The 25,029-nt window shown below is 44.3% G+C and overlaps 1 protein-coding gene across 17 annotated transcripts; it reads left to right on the forward strand.

Moving 5' to 3' along the window:
* The first annotated feature begins 781 nt into the window (after positions 1-781).
* Positions 782-24,452, forward strand: LETM2 (leucine zipper and EF-hand containing transmembrane protein 2). 17 transcript variants are annotated; one of them, XM_063606736.1, is made up of 12 exons: positions 1,895-2,073; positions 2,333-2,614; positions 3,421-3,501; positions 7,979-8,432; positions 9,950-10,093; positions 16,170-16,307; positions 16,751-16,951; positions 18,423-18,542; positions 20,297-20,410; positions 22,848-22,940; positions 23,264-23,365; positions 24,099-24,452. In XM_063606736.1, exons 3-12 carry the CDS (start codon positions 3,455-3,457, stop codon positions 24,141-24,143), a joined length of 1,458 nt encoding a protein of 485 aa, XP_063462806.1. In that variant the 5' UTR covers positions 1,895-2,073; positions 2,333-2,614; positions 3,421-3,454; the 3' UTR covers positions 24,144-24,452. The 17 variants fall into 17 exon arrangements, 15 of the variants coding, with proteins under 15 accessions (XP_024785731.2, XP_054972457.1, XP_063462806.1 ...); XM_063606735.1 differs by having other exon boundaries at positions 1,898-2,073; positions 2,333-2,977; positions 24,119-24,452; XM_055116470.2 differs by having other exon boundaries at positions 1,898-2,073; positions 24,119-24,452.
* The last annotated feature ends 577 nt before the right edge of the window (positions 24,453-25,029 follow it).

Below are 25,029 nucleotides of genomic sequence, written 5' to 3' on the forward strand. Positions count from 1 at the left end.
AAGGAGCTCATTAAGACAGCAATCTAACACAATTCTCAGGGCCAGAGTCATGGAGGAAAAAATATTTTTTAAAAAATTTCTCTTCTGAAGATTACATACAGAATCTTACATGATAAATCTCTTATCCTGAAAGTCAAAGAAATTGCCAAGTCTCATAACTAGGGAAGACGGACATTACTTTGAACAAACATCTCAATAAGAAGAGTTCTTAGCCCTTCTCTTTTTAGGATAGGATTGCTGACATATGGCCATGGTAGAAAACCTAGCTCATCTTTCAAATACTGGGCATGGAATCGTTCATCTGGTTTATGAATACTTAATGATATTCACTGTGCCTGGTTGTAAGTGAATACAATGCATGAATAAGAATATTTCCCCGTATAAAATGTCTCCCAGGGAACTGAAACTGTTTTTGCATCCTTTATGATCTTTTCCAGAAAAGTACCAGTACATGGTAGTGCAATGATTAATTTATGAAATTAGTGTGAAAACTACATCTACCTTCTAGAGCTCAAAATTTGACCACCAGGAATTTTCAGTGAGGGAAAAGTAAAGAGTCCAAAGCTTTGTAGATTTTAATACTGGTAAACAGAACGTGAAGTGAAACCTTTATGTGCAAAGTTGAACATCAGACATGCACAAAGAGACCTCTAGTGGCCAAACTGAAAAGTTTTGCCTATTTAACAGTGGATCTATTTGGTTATTAGCTGAAAAATCCTTTGTGGATTAAAAGCAGTCTGCATTTTTTACTGACGTTTAATACCGCCATCTTCCATTCTTAAAAATGTGTAGCCCAGATGAGTAAAGTCTGTGGTCAGCTCACATGTCAGGAGACGTATTCGCCGTGAGAAAGCGATTCCTTGCTGTATGGTGGTCGAGTAGAGCCACTAAGAAAAAAAAAATTTTTTTTTTGAGGTGGAATCTCGCTCTTGTCGCCCAGGCTGGAGTGCAGTGGCGCGATCTCGACTCACTGCAACCCCTGCCTCCCGGGTTCAAGCGATTCTCCTGCCTCAGCCTCCAGAGTAGCCGGAACTACAGGCGCACGCCACCATGCCCGGCTAATTTTTGTATTTTTTTTTTTAGTAGAGACAGGGTTTCACCATGTTGGCCAAGATGTTTTCTGTCTCCTGACCTTGTGATCCGCCCGCCTCGGCCTCCCAAAGTGCTGGGATCACAGGCGTGAGCCACGGCGCCCAGCCTAAGTAAAAAAATTTTTTTAACTCTTTCTTCTGGAGCCAGATAAAATGGATGGGAAAAGATAACTGGGGAATGAGAATATTTCTAGATGTTTCATTTTCCCAAGATGGCTCAGTTGGCCATCCTAGGAACTGAAGTGCCCTCAAACCTGCAGTGTCTGTCATTTCACAGCTACTATAACATACATTTTATATGCTGAGATTTCTACACAAACTATTAATCACAAACAACACTTGTTAAGGGACCATTGAGAAAGCAAATATTTTTAGTAGAATACAGATTTCCATATGAAGATTTCACAGTATTCCAGCCTCTGGAGAGGAAGGGAGAGGAATGCGCTCCTTCCGATTCCCGCCCTTTCTGCGACACCATCAAATCCTCTCAGCGCCCCTCAGGCAGTTCCGGATTTGCAGGGTCCGAGGGAGAATACATCAAAGTGATGTCATTCATGACTCCGAAATGGTTACCATGGCGACTATCAGACATATTAAGCTGTCAGGGCAAGAGCCTGTTTAATCCAGTCTTCAATCACGGGTTTCCTCGGGCGTTAGCCACTGCCTGCGGAGTGTGGACTGGCAGAAAAACGTCACCTTCGGGCCCCCCAGCACCAACGCGCCTTAAACCAAGCCCCACAAAGAAGTCACTTCGGCGATGGAAACGCGACTTTGCGGCTTCCTGGGCTGCTAAGGTGAAGGACGCCTGCCCTCCCCAGAACTTGAGAGCTTATTGGTTGGCGATGTCGTCACTCAGAGTGACGTCAGGGGCGAGGAAAGAGGCGGAACCGTAGAGACTTGGCTTCGGGCCCTTCTAGCTTGGGGGTCCCGGGAAGGAGCTGGGAGGACCTAGGCGGCCGTTCCGCGGAGCCCGGCCGAGGAGGTAGGGGTGGGCAGGCCCAGCCCTCAGGCCGCGACCTGGTGGGCCGCGCTGCCTTTTTTTCCTCCGGATCCCGCTCGGTCCGCATCCTGCTCCTCTCATCAGAGCACTATCCAGGCTTCTGACAGCTTCCAGTTCCCACCGCGCTCTCCTCCGCCCACGACCTCATCCCCACCAGTTCCCCAGCACAGCGCGAACTCTGAAGCTCGGCCTCTCCTCCCCATTCCCCGCACAGCGCGCTCCGTCCTTTTTTCCATCCTAGGCCCTGCTTCTTTCTCCTCGGCTTCATTTCCAACAACCCCGATCATCCACGAGGGTCGTCGTTCCCGTGCCTGTCCCACCTCCGCACCAGAAAACCAAAGCATATCCCCCAGACCCCGAAGCCGCCGGGCGAGGAAGCCGAGGGCGCGTTTTGCTCCCGTGTGGTGATGGGCAAAGCCGAGGGAGCCCGGGAGCAGCGGACGTGGGGCGGCGCCAGTGCGAGTGCGAGCGGTGTCCGCCGCCCGGGAGCGCCCGGGCCCGAGCGGATTAACCGCCGCCTCAGGTGTCGTCTCCTGCCCGCGAACCACCATCCACCGTTAGTGTGGGTCCACAGGTTTCGAGCCCCTGTTGAAAATGTCAGCTCTGTGGCTAAGGTTTCTATTCAGGAGAGCTCCTGGAACTCTTTTCCCAACCACAAGAGAGCAAAGCTGCCATTGGGAATGCCAGCTCTTCTGCCGTTCCTCGCGGCCCTTAGCAGAAAAGCGCCCCTGGATGGAGAAGGGTTTTGGTGAAGGTTATTTACAGGTTCAAAGCTCAGTTTGGGCTCTGGAGAATCAGTAGCAAGGGAAACAGTTTTACTTCCACTTGAGCGATTAGTAGGTTGCATGTCTACCTTCATCCACTGCTACATAAATTAGATTAGTGGGTACGTCCAATCTTCAGGGTTTGGGACAACTTGCCTAAATATAGAACAATGCTAACTGAAAAGAAATTCAGAATATTCACTTTCTACCTGTATTTTAAGGCTACAGATAGATATGTATTGCTCTACTTTTAAGTACTTGGCAATCATTGAAGTTGCATTACTAGATACTATTGACCAGAAATCAAAATGTCTCTGAAGACTGTACCATCTTCATGAGCATCATCATCTTAGAGATCATTACCGTTTGTTGGAATCTCAAAGTACCATTCTCAAGTCCAGAGCTACGAAAATATCTGATTGTTGGAAATGAGCTTGAAGGAGATTTTGTACCTTAACTATGCAAATGTTCTACCTTTGCAATAGTTAAAAACACTAAAATCCTGATGTCTTTTAATTGATGTATTTTTAAACTACTAAATTGTTTACTTACTCCTTTTGCCTAGGTCCCTATGTTAACTACTTGAGACAAAAATAAATATGGCCTTCTACAGTTATAATTCAGTTCTGGCTATTGCTCGAACAAGGTAAGCATTGGAGTTACCCCCCAATATGAACGTAATTCTTCTTTTTTTTTTTTTTTTTTTTTTCTGAGATGGAGTCGCACTCTGTCGCCCAGGCTGGAGTTCAATGGTGCAATCTCGGCTCACTGCAACCTCTGCCTCCCGGGTTCAAGCTACTCTCCTGCCTCAGCCTCCAAGTAACTGGGATTACAGGTGTTTGCCACCACCTCTGGCTAATCTTTGTATTTTCAGTAGAGACGAGGTTTCACCATGTTGGCCAGGCTGCTCTGGAACTCCTGACCTTAGGTGATCCGCCTGCCTTGGGCTCCCAAAGTGCTGGGATTACAGGCGTGAGTCACCTCGCCTGGCCTGAATTTCATCCTTCTAGATGGAAAGGATTGGCTTAGTACACAATTAAAAGTTTCTTGGAGGCTGGGTGCAGTGGCTCACACCTGTAATCCCAGCACTTTGGGAGGCCAAGGCGAGCGGATTGCCTGAGGTCAGGAGTTCAAGACCAGCCTGACCAACATGGTGAAACCCCGTCTCTACTAAAACTGCAAAAATTAGCCGGCATGGTGGCAGGTACCTATAATCCCAGCACTTGTGAGGCTGAGACAGGAGAATCGCTTGAACCTGGGAGGCGGAGGTTGCAGTGGGCCAAGACTGGGCCACTGAACTCCAGCTTGGGCAACAAGAGTAAAAATCCATCTCAAAAAAAAAAAAAAAAAAAAGATGTAGTTTTTTTTGTTTGTTTGTTTTTGTTTTCTTTTTTGGGACGGATTATCACTCTGTTGCCCAGGCTGGAGTGCAGTGGCATGATATCTTGGCTCACTGCCACCTCCAACTCCCAGGTTCAAGAGATTTTCCTGCCTCAGCCTCACAAGCAGCTGGGATTACAGGCATGCGCCGCCATGTCCCACTAATTTTTGTATTTTTAGTACAGATGGGATTTCGCCATGTTGGCCAGGCTGGTCTTGAACTCCTGACCTCAGGTAATCCGCCAGCCTGGGCTTCCCAAAGTGCTGGGATTACAGGCGTGAGCCACCGTGCCCAGCCAGAAGATGTACTGGTTTTAGAGTGACATCTCTGTAATTGATGAACATCACGTGAGGTCCTTAGATGTAAAGCGAGTAAAATGGCTGATGAACAGCCAGTCTTAGGGCATATTCGTGTCCCATTAGGGTCTGTTACCATTATTTATTTATTTATTTTTGAGATGAAATCTCGCTCTATTGCCCAGGCTGGAGTGCAATGGCACAATCTTGGCTCATTGCAACCTCTGCCTCCTGGGTTCAAGTGATTCTCCTGTCTCAGCCTCCCGAGTAGCTGGGATTACAGGCATGGGCCACCATGCCCAGCTAATTTTTTTGTATTTTTATAGAGATGGTGTTTCTCCATGTTGGCCAGGCTGATCTTGAACTCCTGACCTCAAGTGATCCACCCACCTCAGCCTCCCAAACTGCTGGGATTACAGGCGTGAGCCACCGTGCCCGGCCACCATTTATTTATTCACTGAGAATAAAGACTATTCACTGAGCACTTACTTTTCCCCTTTTGGCCATTCAAAGAGCGTTTTATCTTGGCATGCTTCAAAAATAGTCTGAGGCTGGCTGCAGTGGCTCACACCTATAATCTCAGTACTTTTGGAAGCCTAGACAGGAAGATAGCTCGAGCCCAGGAGTTCAAGAACAGCCTGGGGCCAGGCACTGTGGCTCACGCCTGTAATCCCAACACTTTGGGAGGCCAAGGCGGGTGGACCACAAGGTCAAGAGATCGAGACCATCCTGGCCAATGTGGTGAAACCCCGTCTCTACTAAAAATACAAAAATTAGCTGGACGTGGTGGCATGCAGCTGTAGTCCCAGCTACTCAGGAGGCTAAAGCAGGAGAATCGCTTGAACCTGGGAGGTGGAGGTTGCAGTGAGCCGAGATCACACCACTGCACTCCAGTCTGGGCAACAGAGCGAGACTCCGTCTCAAAAAAAAAAAAAAAAAAAAAAAAACAGCCTGGATAACATAGCAAGACCTCATCTCTACAAAAATTTTTAAAACTAGCTGGGCGTGGTGGTGCGGGCCTGTAGTCCTAGCTACTCAGGATGCTGAGCCTGGGAGGTCGAGGCTGCAGTGAGCTGTGATCACACCACTCTACTCCAGCCTGGGTTTTTAACACCTTAAGAACCAAGCCAGGCATGGTGCATATGCCTGTAATCTCAGCTCCTTGGGAGGCCGAGGTAGGAAGATTGCTTTAGCCCAGGGGTTTGAGGCCAGCCTGGGCAACATAGCAAGACTCTGTGTCTTAAACAGAAAGAAAAAAAAAAGAGCCGGGTGTGATGGCTCACACCTGTAATCCCAGCACTTTGGGAGGCCGAGGCAGGCAGATCACTTGAGGTCAGCAGTTCAAGACCAGTCTTGCCAACATGGTGAAACCCCGTCTCTACTAAAAATATAAAGATTAGCCAGGTGTGGTGGCAGGCACCTGTATTCCCAGATACTCGGGAGGCTGAGGCAGGAGAATCATTTGAACCCAGGAGGCGGAGGTTGCAGTGAGTCAAGATCGTGTCACTGCACTCCAGCCTGGGCAACAGAGTGAGACTCTGTCTCAGAAAAAAAAAAAAAAAAAAAAGAACCAAGACAAATTTTTTATTTTTGTTTTTTTGTTTTTTGTTTTTTTGTGAGACAGAGTCTCGCTCTGTCACCAGGCTGGAGTGCAGTGGCACAATCTTGGCTCACTGCAGCCTCCGCCTCCTGGGTTCAAGCAATTCTCCTGCCTCAGCCTCCCAAGTAGCTGGGACTACAGGTGCACTCCACCACGCCCAGCTAATTTTTGTATTTTTGGTAGAGATGGGGTTTCACCATGTTGGCCAGGATGGTCTCGATCTCTTAACCTCGTGATCCACCTTCCTCAGCCTCCCAAAGTGCTGGGATTACAGGCATGAGCCAGCGTGCCTGGCGACAATTTTTTTTTGCTTTTGTTTTTGGTTTTGTTTTTGGCATGTTCTAAAATAATGAATATTGCATATGCATTTAATTCTATAGCTGTTGAGAACTTGTGTTGATTTCTTCCACATGAGCCTAGGAGGTCATGGCTGCAGTGAGCCATGATCATGCCACTGTACTCCAGCCTGGGTGACAGAGTGAGACTCCTCCTGTCTCAAAAAAAAAAAAAAAAAAAAAAAAAACCCAAAAAACTGAAAGAATGGAAAAAGCCATCTCTTTGCCAGTAACTTTCTTTGCCAGTATCTGTCATATTTTTTTTTATTTTATTTTAGTTTTTTTTTTTTTTTTAGACGAGTCTCGCTTTGTCGCCAGGCTGGAGTGCAGTGGCACGATCTTGGCTTATTGCAACCTCTGCCTCCCAGGTTCAAGTAATTCTCCTGCCTCAGCCTCCCGAGTAGCTGGGACTACAGGCACGTGCCACCACGCCCAGCTAATTTTTGTATTTTTAGTAGAGACGGGGTTTCACCAAGTTGGCCAGGATGGTCTCGATCTCTTGATCCGCCCGCCTTGGCCTCCCAAAGTGCTGGGATTACAGGCGTGAGCCACTGTGCCTGGCCCATATTTTTATTCTCAATCTGATATGGTAGTTTAACTGCAAACTGTGGGCTGTTGCAATACCAGAAGGTAGAGACCCTTAATTGGGGTGCCCAATTCTAATTTTTTTTTTTTTGAGACGGTGTCTTGTTCTGTTGCCCAGGCTGGAGTGCAGTGGCATAGTCTTGTCTCACTGCAACCTTCACCTCCTGGGTTCAAGCGATTCTCCTGCCTCAGCCTCCCTAGTAGCTGGGATTACAGGTGCATGACACCACACCCGGCTAATTTTTGTATTTTTAGTAGAGACAGGGTTTCACCATGTTGGCCAGGCTGGTCTTGAACTCCTGACCTCAGGTGATCCACCTGCCTTGGCCTCGCAAAGTGCTGGGATTACAGGCATGAGCCATCGCGGCCAGCCCAATGTTCTAGAAGAATTTAGGTGAAGGGTATTTCAGCTGTAAGTTCCTCTCATTTGAGGGGTTCAAAGACACTGCATAGGCAAGGCGGTATTATGTGACTGGTTAATTCCTACAGTGACCATCAAATGTTTCTTTGAAACAATATTCCTTGGCCAGGCATGGTGGCTCACGCCCATAATTCCAGTACTTAGGGAAGCCAAGGCAGGCGGATCACTTGAGGTCAGGAGTTTGAGATTATCCTGGCCAATGTGGTGAAAACCCGACTGTACTAAAAATACAAAAATTAGCTGGGCATGGTGGCCTGTGCCTGTAATCCTAGCTACTCAGAAGGCTGAGGCAGGAGAATCGCTTGAGCCCAGGTGGCGTAGGTTGTAGTGAGCCGAGATTGCACCACTGCACTCCAGCCTGGGCAATGGGAGTGGAAAAAAAAAAAAAAAGCTGTTTTATTTTGACCAGATGTACTATCTATTTCTTTAATAATATGTGCTTTATGATAGTGTGTGCTTTGTAATAGTATGTACTTAACTCAGAGGATGTTGCTTTTTATTCCAGATTCCCTAGCCATTTTGTCCATCCTACCTGCTCTTCTTATTCCCCATCATGTGCATTTCTTCACTTGCCAGATTCCCATTTAAATAAGAAATGTATGAAGAACTATGAGAGCAAGAAGTACTCGGATCCTAGTCAGCCAGGCAATACAGTACTTCACCCAGGAACTAGACTAATACAAAAGCTACACACATCCACTTGCTGGCTGCAAGAAGTTCCTGGCAAACCTCAGCTGGAGCAAGCCACAAAACATCCACAGGTGACAAGCCCTCAGGCCACAAAAGAAACTGGCACGAAGATTAAAGAAGGCAAACAATCTTATAGACAAAAAATCATGGATGAACTAAAATATTATTACAATGGATTCTACTTACTTTGGATTGACGCCAAAGTTGCTGCCAGAATGGTTTGGAGGCTGTTGCATGGACAGGTCCTGACCAGACGAGAGAGACGAAGGGTAGGCAAGAATCATATTTGAGAAAGAAAATGTGAAATTAAAATGAACTATTTGGGAACTCAACTATTTAAATTCAACGTAAACTTCATCTTAAAAATCCCAGAGTAGGAATAATAACTGCTGGTGAGAACCAGTTTCTTGTCTGCAACTGACTTACTGTACAACTTTAGTCAGTATTCTGAAATTTGTTATATATTTTCCTGTATAACGGTTTTTTAAAAAAACTTTTATTTTAGGTTCAGGGGTACATGTGCATGTTTGTAGAATAGTTATAATTGTGTTTTTTAATCTTTCCAAGAAGTTGAGGGGCTTCATGTTTCAACTGTTGTTAATATATTAAGCATATGCATTTTTAAAACCCAATTTTGGCTGGGCACGATGGCTTACGCCTGTAATCCCAGCACTTTGGGAGGCTGAGGCGGGCAGATCACTTGAGGTCAGGAGTTCGAGACCAGACTGGCCAACACGATGAAACCCTTGTCTACTAAAAAAAAAATACAAAAATTAGCCAGGCATGGTGGCACGTGCCTGTAGTCCCAGCTACCCAGGAGGCTGAGGCAGGAGAATGGCTTGAACTTGGGAGGCGGAGGTTGCAGCGAGCCGAGATCGTGCCACTGCACTCTAGCCTGGAGTGAGATGCCATCTCAAAAAAACAAACAAACAAAAAACAATTTTAAGTAATACAATGCTATTAAAGTATGGACCCTCTAACATAGATGAAGTCTAGGAGATGCCAATAATATTTTTATTGTCATAGATTTCCTTCAAGATAGCCCCTAAAAGTTACTTCAGAGCTATGGTAAACAGGAAAACCCTGCCTCTTCATTTTATAAACAGCTGCAGAAAACCTGTCTTGGGTTTTTTTTTTTTTTTTTGAAGGAAAATTTGTATTATTTTAATTATCTTTATGTACAGAAAACTCAACAGTGTACATTTAACCCAGTTTAGTGGCAAGTTCTTTAGCCTTTGCCTTTTCGAGCTTGGCGATACGAGCCACAGACTTAGGACCCAGGACATTGCCACCCCAGTGACGGCGGATCTCATCGTATCTGTCATTGTAATTGGTCCTGATAGCTTCCACCAGCTTAGCCAAAGCGCCTTTGTCTTCCGAGTTCACCTGTGTGAAGGCGACAGTGGTGCAGGTCTTCCTGTGGACTAGACGTCCCAGTCTTGCCTTCCGTCGAGCTGGTTGTCTTCTTGCCTGCCCTGTGTCGTAAAATGGGGGTCCCTTACTGCATTATCAAGGGGAAGGCAAGACTGGGATGTCTTGGGTTTTTAACACTTTAAGAACCAAGCTGAGCATGGCACATATGCTTGTAATCCCAGCTCCTTGGGAGGCTGAGGTGGAAGGATTGCGTGAGCCCAGGAGTTTGAGGCCAGACTGGGCAACATAGTGAGACACTATCTCTTGAAAGAAAGAAAATGAAACAAGACAGGGTTTTTTTGGTTTTGTTTTTCATTTTTGTTTTTGGCATGACCTAAAATAATGAATATTGCATATGCATTTAATTCTATAGCTGTTGAGAACTTGTGTTGATTTCTTCCGCCTGGTTCCATTTATGGTGTTCATAATTGTACCCTTCATGGAATTCTTATTACCAGTGTTTCTGAAACTCTTCCCAGAGATGTTGCCATCAACTTTTGAAAGTGAATCCAAAAAGGTATGATTTTTTAACTTTAATAAAATTTAATAAACCTTATTAGAGGAGTTTTTAGGTTTACAGAAAACTTGGGCAGAAAGTACTACTTCTCCCCACCCAACCCCATCCCAATTTCTCCTGTAATTAATATCTTGCATTAGTGTGCTATATTTGTAATGATTAAAAAAACCAATATTGACATGTTATTATTAAAGCTCATACTTTAGGGTCCACTCTTTATGTTGAAGCATTTCTGTGGGCTTTGCAAATGCATAATTTCATGTATCCACCATCACAGTATCATACAAAATAGTTTCACTGCTCTAAAAATCCCCTGTGGGCCAGGCACAGTGGCTTATGTCTGTAATTCCAGCACTTTGGGAGGTTGAGGCAGGTGGATCGCCTGAGCCCAGGAGTTTGAGACCAGCCTGGGTATCATAGTGAGACCCCATTTCTACAAAAAATGCAAAAGTTAGTTGGGCATGGTAGCTCATGGTAGCCCTTGCTTCAGCCTCCCAAGGAGTTGTGGTCCCAGCTCCTTGGGAGGCTGAAGCAAGAGGATCACTTGAGCCCAGGAGGTCAAGGCTGCAATGACCTATGATAGTGTCACTGCACTCCAGAGGCACTGGGTGACAGAGGGAGACCCTGTCTCAGAAAAAAAAAAAAAAAAAAAAAAAAAATTCCCTGTGCTCCACCTATTTGTCCCTCTCCTTTCCTCCCCCAACCCATGGCAGCCACTGATCTTTTTATTGTCTCTGTAGTTTTGCCTTTTCCAGAATGTCATATAGTTGGGATCATACAGTGTGTAGCCATTTTAGACTGGCTTCTTTCACCTAGCAATATGCATTTCAAATTCTTTTCATTGCTCAATTCTTTTTATCACTGAGTGATAGTCCATTGTATGGCTGTACCACAGCTTGTTTATCCATTCTCCTATGAAAGGACACCTCGATTGCTTCCAGTTTTTGGCAATTATGAATAAAACTGCTATAAACACTTATGTACAGGTTTTTGTGTGGATGTAAGCTTTCAACTCATTGGGGTAAATGCCTAGGAGAGTAATTGGTGGATCATATGGTAAGACTATGTTTAGCTTTTAAGAAATTGCTAAACTGTCTTCCGAAGTGGCTGTATTGTTCTATATTCTCACCAGCAACAAATGAGAGTACCAGCATTTAATGTTGTCAGTGCTCTAGACATTAGCCACGAAACAGGTGTGTAGTGGTATCTCACTGTTTTAATTTGCAGTCTCCTGATGTCGAGTATCTTTCCTATGCTTATTTACCATTTGTGTATCTTCTCTGGGGAGGTGTCTGTTTAGATCTTTGGTTGACTTTTTTTTTTGAGAAGGAGTCTGGCTCTGTCACCCAGGCTGGAGTGCAGTGGTGCAATTTCAGCTCACTGCAACCTCTGCTTCCCGGGTTCAAGTGATTCTCCTGCCTCAGCCTCCCGAGTAGCTAGAAATAGAGGTGTCTACCACCGCACCTGGCTAATTTTTGTATTTTTAGTAGAGATAGGGTTTCACCATATTGGCCAGGCTGGTCTTGATGTCCTGACCTCCGGTGATCCACACACCTCAGCCTCCCAAAGTGTTGGGATTACAGGCGTGAGCCACTGCATCCAGCCCTTCGGTTGACTTTTTAATTGGGTTTTTTTGTTTTCTGATTATTATTTTGAGTTCTTTGTATATTTTGGGTAAAAGTCCTTTATCAGATATATATTTTGCAAATGTTTTCTTCTACTCTGTGGCTTATCTTTTCATTCCTTAACCATGTATTTCACAGAGCAAATGCTTTCAGGATTAATGACATCCAGCTTATCAATTTTTTCTTTCATGAATCATGCTTTTAGTGTTGTAGCTAAAAACTTATTGCCAAACCTGAAGGTCACCTACATTTTTCTCCTGTTTTATTCTAGAAGTTTTACAGTTTTGTGTCTTAGATTTATGTCTGTGATCCATTTTATTTTTTTATTTATTATTTATTTATTTTTTTGAGATGGAGCCTCGCTCTGTCGCCCAGGCTGGAGTGCAATGGTGCGATCTCGGCCCCCTGCAACCTCCACCTCCCAGGTTCAAGAGATTCTCCTGCTTCAGCCTCCTAAGTAGCTGGGATTACAGGCATGTGCCACTACACCCAGCTAATTTTTGTATTTTTAGTAGAGCCAGGAGTTTGCCATGTTGGCCAGGCTGGTCTCGAACTCCTGACCTCAGGTGATCTGCCCACCTCAGTCTCCCAAAGTGCTGGGATAACAGACGTGAGCCACTGCGCCAGGCTGAGTTAATTTTTATGAAAACTGTAATGTCAGTATATAGATTCATTTCTCTCTTTTTTGTATGTGGATATCTAGCTTTTCCAGGACCATTTGTTGAAAAGATTTTCTCTTCTCCACTAAATTCTAACTTGATTTTAACTGTCAAAAGAACAAAGAGAACAGGCTGGATGCAGTGGCTCATCTCTGTAATCCCAGCATTTTGGGAGGCTGAGGTGGGAGGATTGTTTAAACCCACGAGTTCAAGACCAGCCAGAGCAATATAGTGAGACCCCTGTCTCTAAAAAACAAAAATTTAAAACAAATTAGCCAAGTGTGGTAGCATGCACCTGAATTCCCAGCTACTTGGGAGGCTGAAGCGGGAGGACTGCTTGAGCCCAGGAGGTTGAGGCTGCAGTGAACTGAGATCAGGCCACTGCACTGCACTCCAGCCTGGGCAAGAGTGAGATCCTATTTAAAAAAAAAAAGAATAAAGAAAACAGAAATCCACTGTTACCGCGGTGACTAGTGGAACAGTAGGTATGATTTAGTCAGCCCAACAGACAGTTCAGCAGCCCCTGAGAAGAGGGAGCCTTCACTGAGTGTGGCAGTCACTGTGCCGGCGAGAAAACAGAGGCAGCTCCTTCCTTCTCCCCCTTCTGTGCTACTCTACTAGACAGCGTAGACAGCATATGGTAAGAAAGTGTGAACAAAACATTATGAGAAGACAAAAAGTGCAACTTTTTTTTTTTTTTTTTTTTTTGAGACGGAGTCTCGCACCATCACCCGGGCTGGAGTGCAGTGGCACAATCTTGGCTCACTGCAACCTCCGCCTCCCAGATGCAAGCAATTCTCCTGCCTCAGCTTCCTGAGTAGCTGAGATTACAGGCGCCTGCCACCACGCCCAGATTCAAGCAATTCTCCTGCCTCAGCCTCCTGAGTCGCTGATATTACAGGCGCCTGCCACCACACCCAGCTAATTTTAAGGGCAACTTTTAAATCAGTAAGATTGGAAAATTTTTCACAGAAAAGGTAACTTTGGAACTGAGACTTAAAGAGTAAGTGGCATTTTACCATGGTCTGGGAAAGGTATTCTGGATAAAAGGAATAGCATTTAACATGGCTCAGTGGCATAAGAGAGTATGATGTAATCAGAGACCACTGGTTGGTTATTTGTGGTTGAAGTAGGCAGTTCCAGGGCATCAATGACAGGAAACAGACAAAGCGATGTGTTGGGGTCAGGTTGGAAGGCATCCACCCGCTTAAGGAATTTAGGCTTTCCCTTTCACCATGGTGAATAATGGAAAGGGAACGTTTGAAGCAGGGTAGCTGGGTGGATGACATGATTAGATCTATGTTTTGGAGGAATAATTTTGCTGGCAGGAGGGGCAGCAGAGGGTAGAGCCAAGGAAGGGAAACCAGCTGGAATGCTAGCCCAAGAGAGAGATGACAGAGAATACATTATGAAATTGACAATAAGAATAAAGACTTGAAGGCCGGGCGTGGTGGCTCATGCCTGTAATCCCAGCACTTTGGGAGGCCGAGGTGGGTGGGTCACTTGAGGTCAGGAGCTCAGTACGAGCCTGGCCAACATGGTGAAACCCCATCTCTACTAAAAATACAAAAATTAGCCTGGCATGGTGGCACGTGCCTGTAGTCCCAGCTACTTCAGAGGCTGAGGCAGAAGAATCACTTAAACCTGGGAAGCAGAGGTTACCAAGAGCCAAGATCGTGCTACTGTATTCCAGCCTGGGTGACAGAGTGAGATTTTTGTCTTAAAAAAAAAAAAAGAGACTTGAAGACAAATTCGGAATACCTTCACAGGATAAATCAAATTATAATATTTGACTGCCTGGCAATGTTTTAATTTGCTTACATTTAAAATAATCAGCATCTAGAATTAATGCCATAACATTCCAAGGAAAGTATTAGTGAATTCAGGAAGATGGGGGGAATAGAGGAAGTGATTTATTTAAATGTTACCTCTTTCCTGAACACCATTCATTCCCTGAAACATACAAATATGTCTACATCATGGCCACAGTCTCAGAAAATTCTTGTTTGCTTTGTTCCATGGAGAGAGGAGCTTTCTGTTTACATCAGATCACAGCACCATGTATTTCTCTTTCATAGCACTTATCCATTATGCTTCTATATTAATGTGAGGAATTGTGGGATTATCATTAGTCACTAAAGTTTGTCTCTCCCACTACACTAAAAGTTCCATGATGGCAGGAATTCTTACCTGTTGTTGCTCATTTTATCCCCAGTACCTAATATGGTAGATGTGCAATAAATAAATGGATGGATGGATGGAAGGATATGGATGAATGAAATGCATGACTAAGTGGGTTCTTTTTTTTTTCTTTTTTTTTTTTTGAGACAGAGTCTCGTGCTGTTGCCCAGGCTGGAGTGCAGTAGCGTTATCTCGGCTAACTGCATCCTCCCCCCAGGTTCAAGCAATTCTCCTGCCTCAGCTTCCTGAGTAGCTGGAATTACAGGCATGTGCCACCACGCCCGGCTAATTTTTGTATTTTTAGTAGAGACAGGGTTTCACCGTGACAGGCCATTACAGGTGTGAGCCACCTCATCCGGCCACTAAGTGGGTTCTGATCATACTATTGTGTGATTTTTTTTTTTTTTGGCTATATCTTTTAAGATCTATCTAAATATCAGTGATTCTTATGATTGGCTGATCATTAGAATCTCCTAGGCAACTTAAAAATATACGTAGATTTCTGTTCTTCTTTACCACCCTGAGTCCTGACTGTGGTTATTTTGAAAATGCTACCATACTACATTTCTGATGATTAACAAGGATTAAGAAACACCAGCCAACACAGTGTCCATGTACTTTTCTTCTGTGTAGTGCTGTGTTCATGTCTGTTAGAGCACTTAACTCACTGTATTGTAATTACTTATGTCTGTTTTCTAGTTAAACTGTAAGCCACATTAGGTAGAGTCCATTTCCTAGTTTTCTTTGTTTGTAAAGAAAAACCCAGGGCCACTCAAGGAGTTAGCTCAACTGGCAGACTGGATAGTTTGCACCAGGTTGAGATTGTATCTCATTCTTGTCTGGGCGCTGTGGCTCAAGCCTGTAATCCCAGAATTTTGGGAGGCCGAGACAGGCAGATCACTTGAGGTCAGGAGTTCAAGACCAGCCTGGCCAACATGGTGAAAACCCCTACTCTACTAAAAATACAAAAATCAGCCGGGTGTGGTGGCGTGTACCTGTAATCCCAGCTATTCGAGAGGCTGAGGCAGGAGAATCACTTGAACCCAGGAGAGAGAGGTTGCAGTGAGTCAAGATGGTACCTCTGCACTCCAGCCTGGGTGACAGAGCGAAACTCCATCTCAAAAAAAAAAAAAAAAAATTAGCCAGGTGTGGTGGCATGCACCTGTAATCCCAGCTATTCAGGAGGCTGAGGCAGGAGAATCACTTGAGTCTGGGAGGTGGAGGTTGTGGTGAGCCGAGATCGTGCCACTGCACCCCAGCCTGGGCAACAGAGTGGGACTTGATCTCAAAAAGAGAGAGAGAGAGAGAGAGAGAGAGATAGTATCTCGTGCTAAATAATTATAAAGCCTCTCATTGGGGGAACATTTTGGATCTATCAAATGCTTATGATTATTGTATTAGTGAGAAACAAAAAGTAAGGAGACAAGTTCCAAATAGAGGCTTCTTTTTACTTGCTCTGATGTCACAAACCCATTCAGCTATGCCTGAGAATCACGTTATTACATGATGTAGGGATGAGCAATAACAAGGAGACAGTTATTTTTCTCCCATCTTTATCTACCAATTTACAATCACGAAGGATTGAGTAACTTTTATTCTTCTACCATTAAGGAAGAAAAACAGAAAAAGAAAATGGCTGTAAAGTTGGAACTAGCAAAATTTCTTCAAGAAACCATGACAGAAATGGCAAGGAGGAACAGAGCCAAGATGGGCGATGCCTCTACACAGCTCTCATCCTACGTGAAGCAGGTGTCCATCTTTTATGTAATGCCGAACAACTTCGGGGCTGGGCGTTCTATGAAAAACGCATGTCATCATGGATTTCCCAAATTGTTCACCATCTTTGGAATTGCAAATATCTAAATTATGAACATATAATATTGTAAACATTTACTATTATAAACATTGATAGTAGTTTGCAGAAAAGCCTGTCTTAAAGTAATCAACGTTTTGAAGACATTGATAACTTCTTGGAAAGAACAGTAGATTTAGAGTCAAACTTCCAAACTCCTGATTTTTCAGCTGATGTAGTTTGACTTCAGATGGATATCTTTTCTTTATACAACGAAGCCCATTTCCAGATGTCAGACAGAGTCCCATAAATGCTTTGATGTCTCTTTCAAATAGCCTATTGGGAAAGTTAAATTAAGTAGAAAACACATTTTAATTGGCCTTTTTGTCCCACTGCATAGGTCCAGACAGGCCACAAGCCCAGCACAAAGGAGATAGTTCACTTCTCCAAACTATTTGAGGACCAGCTGGCCCTGGAACACTTAGATCGCCCTCAGCTGGTTGCCCTTTGCAAACTGCTGGAATTGCAGACATTTGGAACCAACAACCTGCTCCGCTTTCAGCTCCTGATGAAACTGAAGTCTATAAAAGCAGATGATGAAGTAAGAGCTTAACCATAGCTCTAGGGAATTAGCAAGGTTTTGGGACATACCTTAGGGTGCCTGTGGGATGAAGTGTGCTGTATTTTTTGTTTTTGTTTTTGTTTTTGAGACAAAGTCTTGCTCTGTCACCCAGGCTGCAGTGGCGCAATCCTGGCTTATTGCAACCTCCACCTCCCGGGTTCAAGTGATTCTCACACCTCAGCCTCCCAAGTAGCTGGGATTACAGGCACGCATCACCACACCTGGCTAATTTTTGTATTTTTAGTAGAGATGGGACTTCACCATGTTGGCCAGGTTGGTCTCAAACTCCTGACCTCAAGTGATCCACCCGCCTCAGCCTCCCAAAGTGTTGGGATGACAGGTGTGACCACCATTCCTGGGTAGAAGTGGAGTATTTTCTGTTGGGTCTGGTCATGTTGGGTTCTGACAAAATGAGTGGTTTAAACAACCATTACCATGACAACCTGAACCTTGATTACTCATTTGAGGAGTTGTCATCCCCTTACCCATTTCTTGAGAAGGTCATCATAAGCAGTTAGTAATTTGGATGTCTTAGCTGGGACTCATCTAAAGCAGTTAGGACCTGCTGGGAAGGAAACAGCAGCTCAGTAGATTCCTGACAAAGCTCTGCTCCCACACTTCTGCTCTCATACCGGGAAGCTGGTGCCAAAGTCAATATTCTGCCGGGCGCATTGGCCTGCCAAGAAGGGGTAGTTGGCTTGGTATGCAAAGCATAATGCTGGGAGGAAAAGCAGAGCCTCAACACCTTGTAGAAGAAAGGCACCCTTGGACTATAACTACTAATTAGGCTTTTTTAAAAAATGGAAGGAATGTTTGACTCAGAATCAGCTGCTTTATAAGCATTCCGCCTGGGGGAGCAGGTTTCCCAGAACTGAGAAAGCATGATCCCTTTGGCCCCATTTAGATTTCAGTTGTTGCTCTTAGAGCTTTGGAATAAACAACACTGGTCCCAGAAATACTACTGTTTTGGGTTACGCCAAGCAGAAACTGTGTTATTTACTGAGGGAGTTTTGTGGACCAGTGTGTTAGGGCCATTTCTGGGGGTGTTGGGGGGACAGCAGGGGAGAACACTACAGGGACATGCAACAAATGGTACATTGTGAGCTTTTCAAGTGAACTACTTTTTTCTAATGAACCATAAAGCTGCCATGGAAAAGTATGTATGTCACAACCAGACAAAATGCAGATCAAAAAGGGAAATAATTACTCTGATGACAGAATGTTGGAAAGGAGTTGTGTAAATAGCCCTGATATTGCTAATTGCTAATACCTGTTGGCAGGATTCCCATTATTTCAACTGCCACCTCCCTACGTCGCCTTTGCAGTAGCAGCCAGTGCAGGGCACAAAGCGTCCAAGCCTCTGATTCCGTTTCCACTGATTTGCTGGAATTTAGGGTTTACGTAAAATTGGAATCAAAAGCTCCAACTCCATCCCTTACATTTCTTTCAGATAATTGCCAAGGAAGGGGTGACAGCATTGAGTGTATCAGAACTACAGGCTGCCTGTAGGGCCCGAGGGATGAGATCACTGGGTCTCACGGAAGAACAACTGCGACAACAGCTCACGGAGGCAAGTAGCAGCGCCCCCCTGGGGTCCTCTTCCCTAGAACTCTCTCCTACAATATGCAGACCTCCTTATGTGATTTCTCCTTTGCAAGTGAACCGTCTTACTTAATTTGCCTTATTTCATTGAGCAGTGGGATGCTGAAGGACTAGGTTGATTTTTCACTTTGATTGGGATCTCTATCAGTTTTGTATTGCTGCCTAAGGAATGACCATGAACTTAGTGGCTTAAAACAACACTGGTATATTAGCTCACAGTTGGTAGGTCAGAAGTGCAGGCTGTGTTCCTTTGGAGGCTGTGGGAAACGACCTGCTTCCAAGTTCATTCAGTTTGTTGGCTGAACTTAGTTCCTTGCAGCTGTCGGACTGAGGTCTTTGTTTCCCGGCTGGCTGTGAGCCCCGGGCTACTCTCAGCATCTAGTGGCCACCTGTATTCCTTGCCTCTTGGCCTCCTTCATTTGCAAGAGAGAACTTCTCATATGCCAGAGCTTCCTCATGCTTGAAATCTCCAATTTCCCCCGTGTTTGACCTCTAGCCCCAGATTTAAGGTCTCATGTGTTTGGTGAGGCCCATCCAAAGAATCTCCCTATCTTAAGGTCAACCAACTTGGGACCTCAGTTACACCTGTAGAATCCCTTCACACAGCAGCCAGAATACTGTTGAATAACTAGGAGAGGGTGTGGGTATTGCAGGGACAAGGTGTCACCTTAGAATTTTGACCTACTTCACGTAGTGTAACGGGTCCTGGCAAAAATTTCAGTTCAAGGCCTGTCATCTGTGTGAATCTGTCTGGAGGTCCCCACTTTGCCTGGTGGCCCACCTGGGGCTGCTTTTCAATTAGTGCCCCAAACCAACACATGCTGTGGTAACCCATGTTTAATATTTTTCCTCAGATAGCATATTTGGACTTCAAGTAAGAGCATCAATGCTTTAAAACAAAGGAGTAACTCCTATTACATTTCATTCTCATCATTGTAAGAAATGCCATGAAGATGTGCCATGTGTAAGATGCACAGATGATCTTAGGTTACCAGCCATGGTGTGGCTTGGAAACCATGTTAGGTTACTTTTTCCTCTCATGTGTGGGACCAGCTCTGGTTGGAAGACAGCACATTGTAGAGAAAGATCCTTAAAATCATGTATTTCTTGAACGTTGGCTATGACACTGTCACTGCAGAAGCTTTGTGAATACTTTTTATGGTACCTTTTGAATTTTATCTTTTGTGCATATATTACTGATCTTAAGAAGACAGAGTCTCACTCTGTTGCCCAGGCTGGAGTGCAGTGGCACTAACACAGGCCACTGCAGCCTCAAACTCCCGGGCTCAAGCGATTCTCCCACCTCAGCCTTCCTAGCTGGGACCACAGGCATGTACCACCATACCCAGATAATTAGAAAATTTTTTGTAGAGACAGAGTCACCCTGTGTTGCCCAGGCTGTGATTTATTCTTTCACATTATCTACACTTTGTCCAACAGAAGATACTTGACTACTTTGATCCACAGTTGGGTTGAGAGTTTAATTGAATTCTCCCTCTCTGAGAGTGATTCCACCATAGTGAGGGAGGCTGTAGGGTGCCCCCTCAGTGCAGAAGCCAGGGCTGGGCTCTTGTCCGTGTTCTGCCATGACTCATCAACTGAGCGGCTTGGCGGAAAGGGCGGGGGCGGTGGGAAGCTGTCAGCCAGGGAGGGTAGATGACCGCGGATCACTCTGGCTCTGGTGTTCTGATTCTCACGTGTTGTTCCCCTCCCGTTCTCCAGTGGCAGGACCTCCACCTGAAGGAGAACGTCCCTCCTTCCCTTTTGCTCCTGTCCCGCACCTTCTACCTGATAGATGTGAAGCCCAAGCCGATTGAGATACCACTCAGTGGGGAGGTGAGTACCTGGGTTAATGGGGACCCTCGACGTCCATCCAACTGAGGCCTCTCCACAAACACTTGGTGTACTCTTGCAGTTAGAGCAGGCATTTCTTTTGGCCTTTTAGAATTTGACCCAACTGGCTTTATGTGTTTTAAAAATTTCTAAAAAAACCAACCAACCAACCAACCACAAACAAAACAAAGGAAGGCCAGGCACAGTGGCTCACGCCTGTAATCCCAGCACTTTGGGAGGCCGAGGTAGGTGGATCACCTGAGGTCAGGAGTTTGAAACCAGCCTGACCAACATGGTGAAATCTCGTCTCTACTAAACATACAAAAATTAGCTGGGCGTGGTGGCAGGCGCCTGTAATCCCAGCTACTTGGGAGGCTGAGGCAGAATTGCTTGAACCTGGGAGACGGAGGTGCAGTGAGACGAGATCACGCCATTGCACTGCAGCCTGGGCAATAGAACTAGACTCCGTCTCAAACAAAACAAAACAGAAAACTGAAGCCACTCAGTTTTACCTCCAGCCTTAAGGCTGCTACTGCCTTTGAGCCCAGCTTGATTGAGAATTTTACTAATAGGAGCAGTTTATTCCTTTTTCTTAACTATCTTCATTAGCAGACTGGTGTGTGTGGGTGTGGGTGTTTCTGCTGCTTTCTCCTTTTAGACTGAATGGTTCCTGTTCTATTTCATTTGTCCAGATTCCTATTAGTTTTTAAGCATTGAATGGCTTATCTAGAATGTCCTTCAACTCACTTCCTTAATCATTTTTCTTCCTGGTGTTGTAGGGAAGAGCATAGGATTGGCCCAGTCACTACAGCATCTTGCTCTGGGCCCATCAGAAAGGGCCTCCCGCTTCTCTAGCTGGTGGCTTCCTGTCTGACTCAGAACCCGGCATGAGTAAGAAAGGAAAGATTCTTGTAGAATATGCTACACTGTGGTTTAGGGGACTACTCCAAGTACTAAGTGAGGGCCAGTCGTTTTACATCTTAATTATGCTGTTGACTCCTTGGACAAGCCAAGGAAAATTATTTGAAGTCCAATATGAAAACCCAACTTCAGGAAACACCATCTTGCTTTCCCTTTTCATATTTCTAGAGTGATCTGGTTTTGGGATTTGTCCAGGAAAAACTCTAGGGAGACTAGGAGCAGTTTCAGAGTATAGACCATGTTCTAAAAGGCAGGCTAGTGGGTTCTTATTCTATCCAACTCTTGGATCCACTCATGTGAGACAGACCAAAGTTAATCGTCATTCTTAGATTGCTGTCAGGGGCAAGGAAATCTTGGAGGAGCTCACTGTCTCAGCTAAATCTGGGTTCTCAGAATTATTCTAGAGGGCCATAAGCTCTTTATCCAGATGTTGCTTTCTGGAGTGGGTGAGAACGGAATTAAGGACAAAATGATAAGCTCCTAAGCAATTTATTGGCTTTTTCCCACCCATGTTTTTAAACTTCTATTCTCCATGTATATATACAAAATGAGAACAAGTAGCATGCTAGGTTCTGTGAAGAATAGAGACATCAAATATACTGTAATTTTGGATGTATGTAGCCTTATCCCTCCAAAGTCCACAAATTACTTCCAAAGCACAGTGATATGTTTTTCAAATCTAATTCCTAAAGATAGGTTAGCTAGCTATTCTATCACCACTCCCATTCTTATCGTTATCTATTTTAATACCACTCCTCTCCCCATCTTCCTTGCGTTATAGGAGCTTACCATTTTAGTAAATCAGGCAATTTTATCATTTATTATTAGATACTAAAAATGAAAAAGATGCAACATAGACCAAGTTACATCAATGCTATTAGAAAATAACTGAGGCCAGTAGCAGTGGCTCATGCCTGTAATTCAGCACTTTGGGAGGCTGAGGTGGGTGGATCACCTGAGGTCAGGAGTTCAAGACCAGCTTGGCCAACATGGTGAAACACCGTCTCTACTAAAAATACAAAAATTAGTAGCCAGGCATGGTAGTAGACGCCTGTAATCCCAGCTACTCAGGAGGCTGAGGCAGGGAGAATTGCTTGAACCCATGAGGCGGAGGTTGCAGTGAGCCGAGATCGAGCCACTGCACTCCAGCCTTGGTGACAGAGTGAGACTCCATCTCCAAAAAAAAAGAAAAAAGAAAAACAAATAATTGAGAAATGGCTTTTGAGGCCAACAGCAGGACCAGTACCATCAGTGGATTGCTAATGATTATTTTAAATGCTAGAATCTATCAGAGTGCAACTTTTGTATATAAAGTGCTCAAAACTCAAAGAGAAATAATACTAAGTTGCTACATCAGGGGCATATTTCATAGGTTACTCATAAAGGGTGTAGCTAGAGGAGGAAGTTAGGGATTTAGTGGAAAGCAAATAGTGCTAAAAAAGGCATTGACTACTGTAAAAGTTTCTGGGTTTTAGGAAGAGCAGAAAGCTTATGATACGTAAAATGTTTATCTCCCGAGGCTCCAAAGACTGATATTCTTGTGGAATTACCTACTTTCACTGAATCTAAAGAGAACATGGTGGATCTTGCACCTCAACTGAAGGGAACTAAGGTTAGACAGTTACTTTCCATTTGGTTAATTAGATTAAAAAATGAAAATAGCAATGGGTCAGTTTCTCCTGTTTTAATCCCCTTAATGAAATTGAAATTCAATACAATAATGTTCCTTAATAAGGAATATTTATTGTACTGTTTGATCTAAGAGGAAGTTTAATATTTGGCTACACGCAATTAGGTTCCAGATTTTGCCTTTTGAATCCTGTGCCAGGATATGAGGTAGTTGTGACAAGTTCCTGGTAGTCAAGGTAGTGGACTGTAGATTAATACACATTTTCTTTTAAATCAGTAACCCAACTCTCAGTTCTGATGTTTAAGGATGAAGACTTTATACAGCCGCCACCAGTTACATCACCACCCATAACACCATCAACACCTATTTCATTACCTAAAGGACCCATCACTTCTTCTGAAGAATCTGTAAGTATCTTTAATAAATGAAAAAGAAAGAGAAGACCCTTTCCCTCTAGTTATCTTTAAGGGCAGTGAGAATCTAGAATTAGTCCTGTTGCAAAACACTGCACAATTCTTCCTGTTGCCCAAACAGGAAATTGTAGGCCGAACTTTAGTCATCTTATAACAACCACGTTTTTTACTTCAACTATCCAAAAAAAAAAATCGTGGGTCAGACTAAAACATGCAAAGTGTAGAAGTCAGTTACAATATAGGCAGACCCTTTTTTTCTTATGTGCCAGGTGGAAATAGTTTCCATGTGTTATTTTACACATGCTTCCGATGTGAGGAAATACTAGCTGGAAAGCAACTTTAATTTCCAGAGAAATGCATGTAAATAAGAAACTACTTATCTATCATCCAGTTTTCCCAATTGGGTGAAGGGATTTGGGGCAAGAGCACAGGGCATGAAGAGAGTAAAGTGGGGAGGTTGTGGGAGAGTTGAAGTGGGAAGTGGTTCCTGTGGACCAAAGACATGGCTGGCAGGACAGAGAATCTATGAAGACACAGATGGGGTAAGCCCAGAAAAGCATCCTAAGGCACACACATACCTTGTTTTTTGTAAATCTCCTTTATCTTTTATTACCAAGGTAAATTATAATCTCAGATTTGACTTTGTGGTCACTATTTTGATTAAGAAAACAAAAATAGCATTCACTCCTTAAGAACTTACACGTCTAACTGTGACTAATGCCTACAGTCCTTGTTTTTTACGCCTAGACACTCCAGGCCAAATCACAAATGACGGCCCAGAACAGCAAGGCTAGTTCAAAAGGAGCATAAAGGACTACTTGAGGATGGAGCTCACTCTCTTCAGCTTCCGGCCCTCAACAGTGGCATCTGTAAAGGACCTCCCAGATAAGACTGTCTGGCTTCAGAGAGCGGATCAGCCGTTTAGCCCGTGGGGCAGTCCTTTGAGGCCTGGTAACCATTCCAGGTGATGTGGGTAGTGAGACCAAGTTCAGACCACTTAGAAAAATATAATTGCAAAGTCCCATTTCCTCTGTACCACTGTCACCCCACTCAACTTTGTATAAAGCCCACCCCCCCATCATGTTGTTTTTTTAGTTTCATGTGTACGTCCCTTCAGAGAGGAAATTTTTTGCACAATGGAATCAGCTTGGCACCTTAGATACCTGTCTCCTATGGCTTGGAATTCTGAGTAAGAACTTGGAAGTTCCAAAAACCATTTTAGGAGCACCTGATTAACTTTCTGAATGATCCACCAGTAGGATCAGCACCCTGGAAACAAAGTACCTTATGAGATGGGATGGATATACTCCCCAGTAAGATCTTTCTGGATATAATGAAGCTTCCTGGAGAAACAGACTGGCAATCAGAAAGATTTGGCTGCTTCCGACACCCCCATCTTGGGCCTGCAGAGGCTGCAGCAATCTGTGAGGCAGCCGCAGTCTGCGAGGCAGCCACTCTTCTAGCACATATGGCTTTCATTAGCCACCATTTTGCTAGGAAGCATAATTAAGGGTTTAAGCCTTAACCATTTGTTTGTGTTGGGTGTGTGTGTTTCTGGCCAGTTTGTCTTTCACAAATAAGACTATTTATTCGTCATAGGGATTGTGAAAGTCTGATATAATCCCTGTGTTACCCAGCAACAAGTATTACATTAGGAT

Source organism: Pan paniscus, chromosome 7, assembly GCF_029289425.2.
Source record: "Pan paniscus chromosome 7, NHGRI_mPanPan1-v2.0_pri, whole genome shotgun sequence".
Lineage (NCBI taxonomy): Eukaryota > Metazoa > Chordata > Mammalia > Primates > Hominidae > Pan > Pan paniscus.

What these genes read in the sequence shown, in the direction of transcription:
- LETM2 (XM_024929963.4), top strand. Translation starts at nt 3,455, where the DNA reads ATGGCCTTCTACAGTTATAATTCAGTTCTGGCTATTGCTCGAACAAG. An exon ending in CTGGCTATTGCTCGAACAAG is followed by an intron (nt 3,502 to 7,978) that starts GTAAGCATTGGA and finishes TTTTTATTCCAG; the next exon opens with ATTCCCTAGCCATTTTGTCC. An exon ending in CCAGACGAGAGAGACGAAGG is followed by an intron (nt 8,433 to 9,949) that starts GTAGGCAAGAAT and finishes TTAATTCTATAG; the next exon opens with CTGTTGAGAACTTGTGTTGA.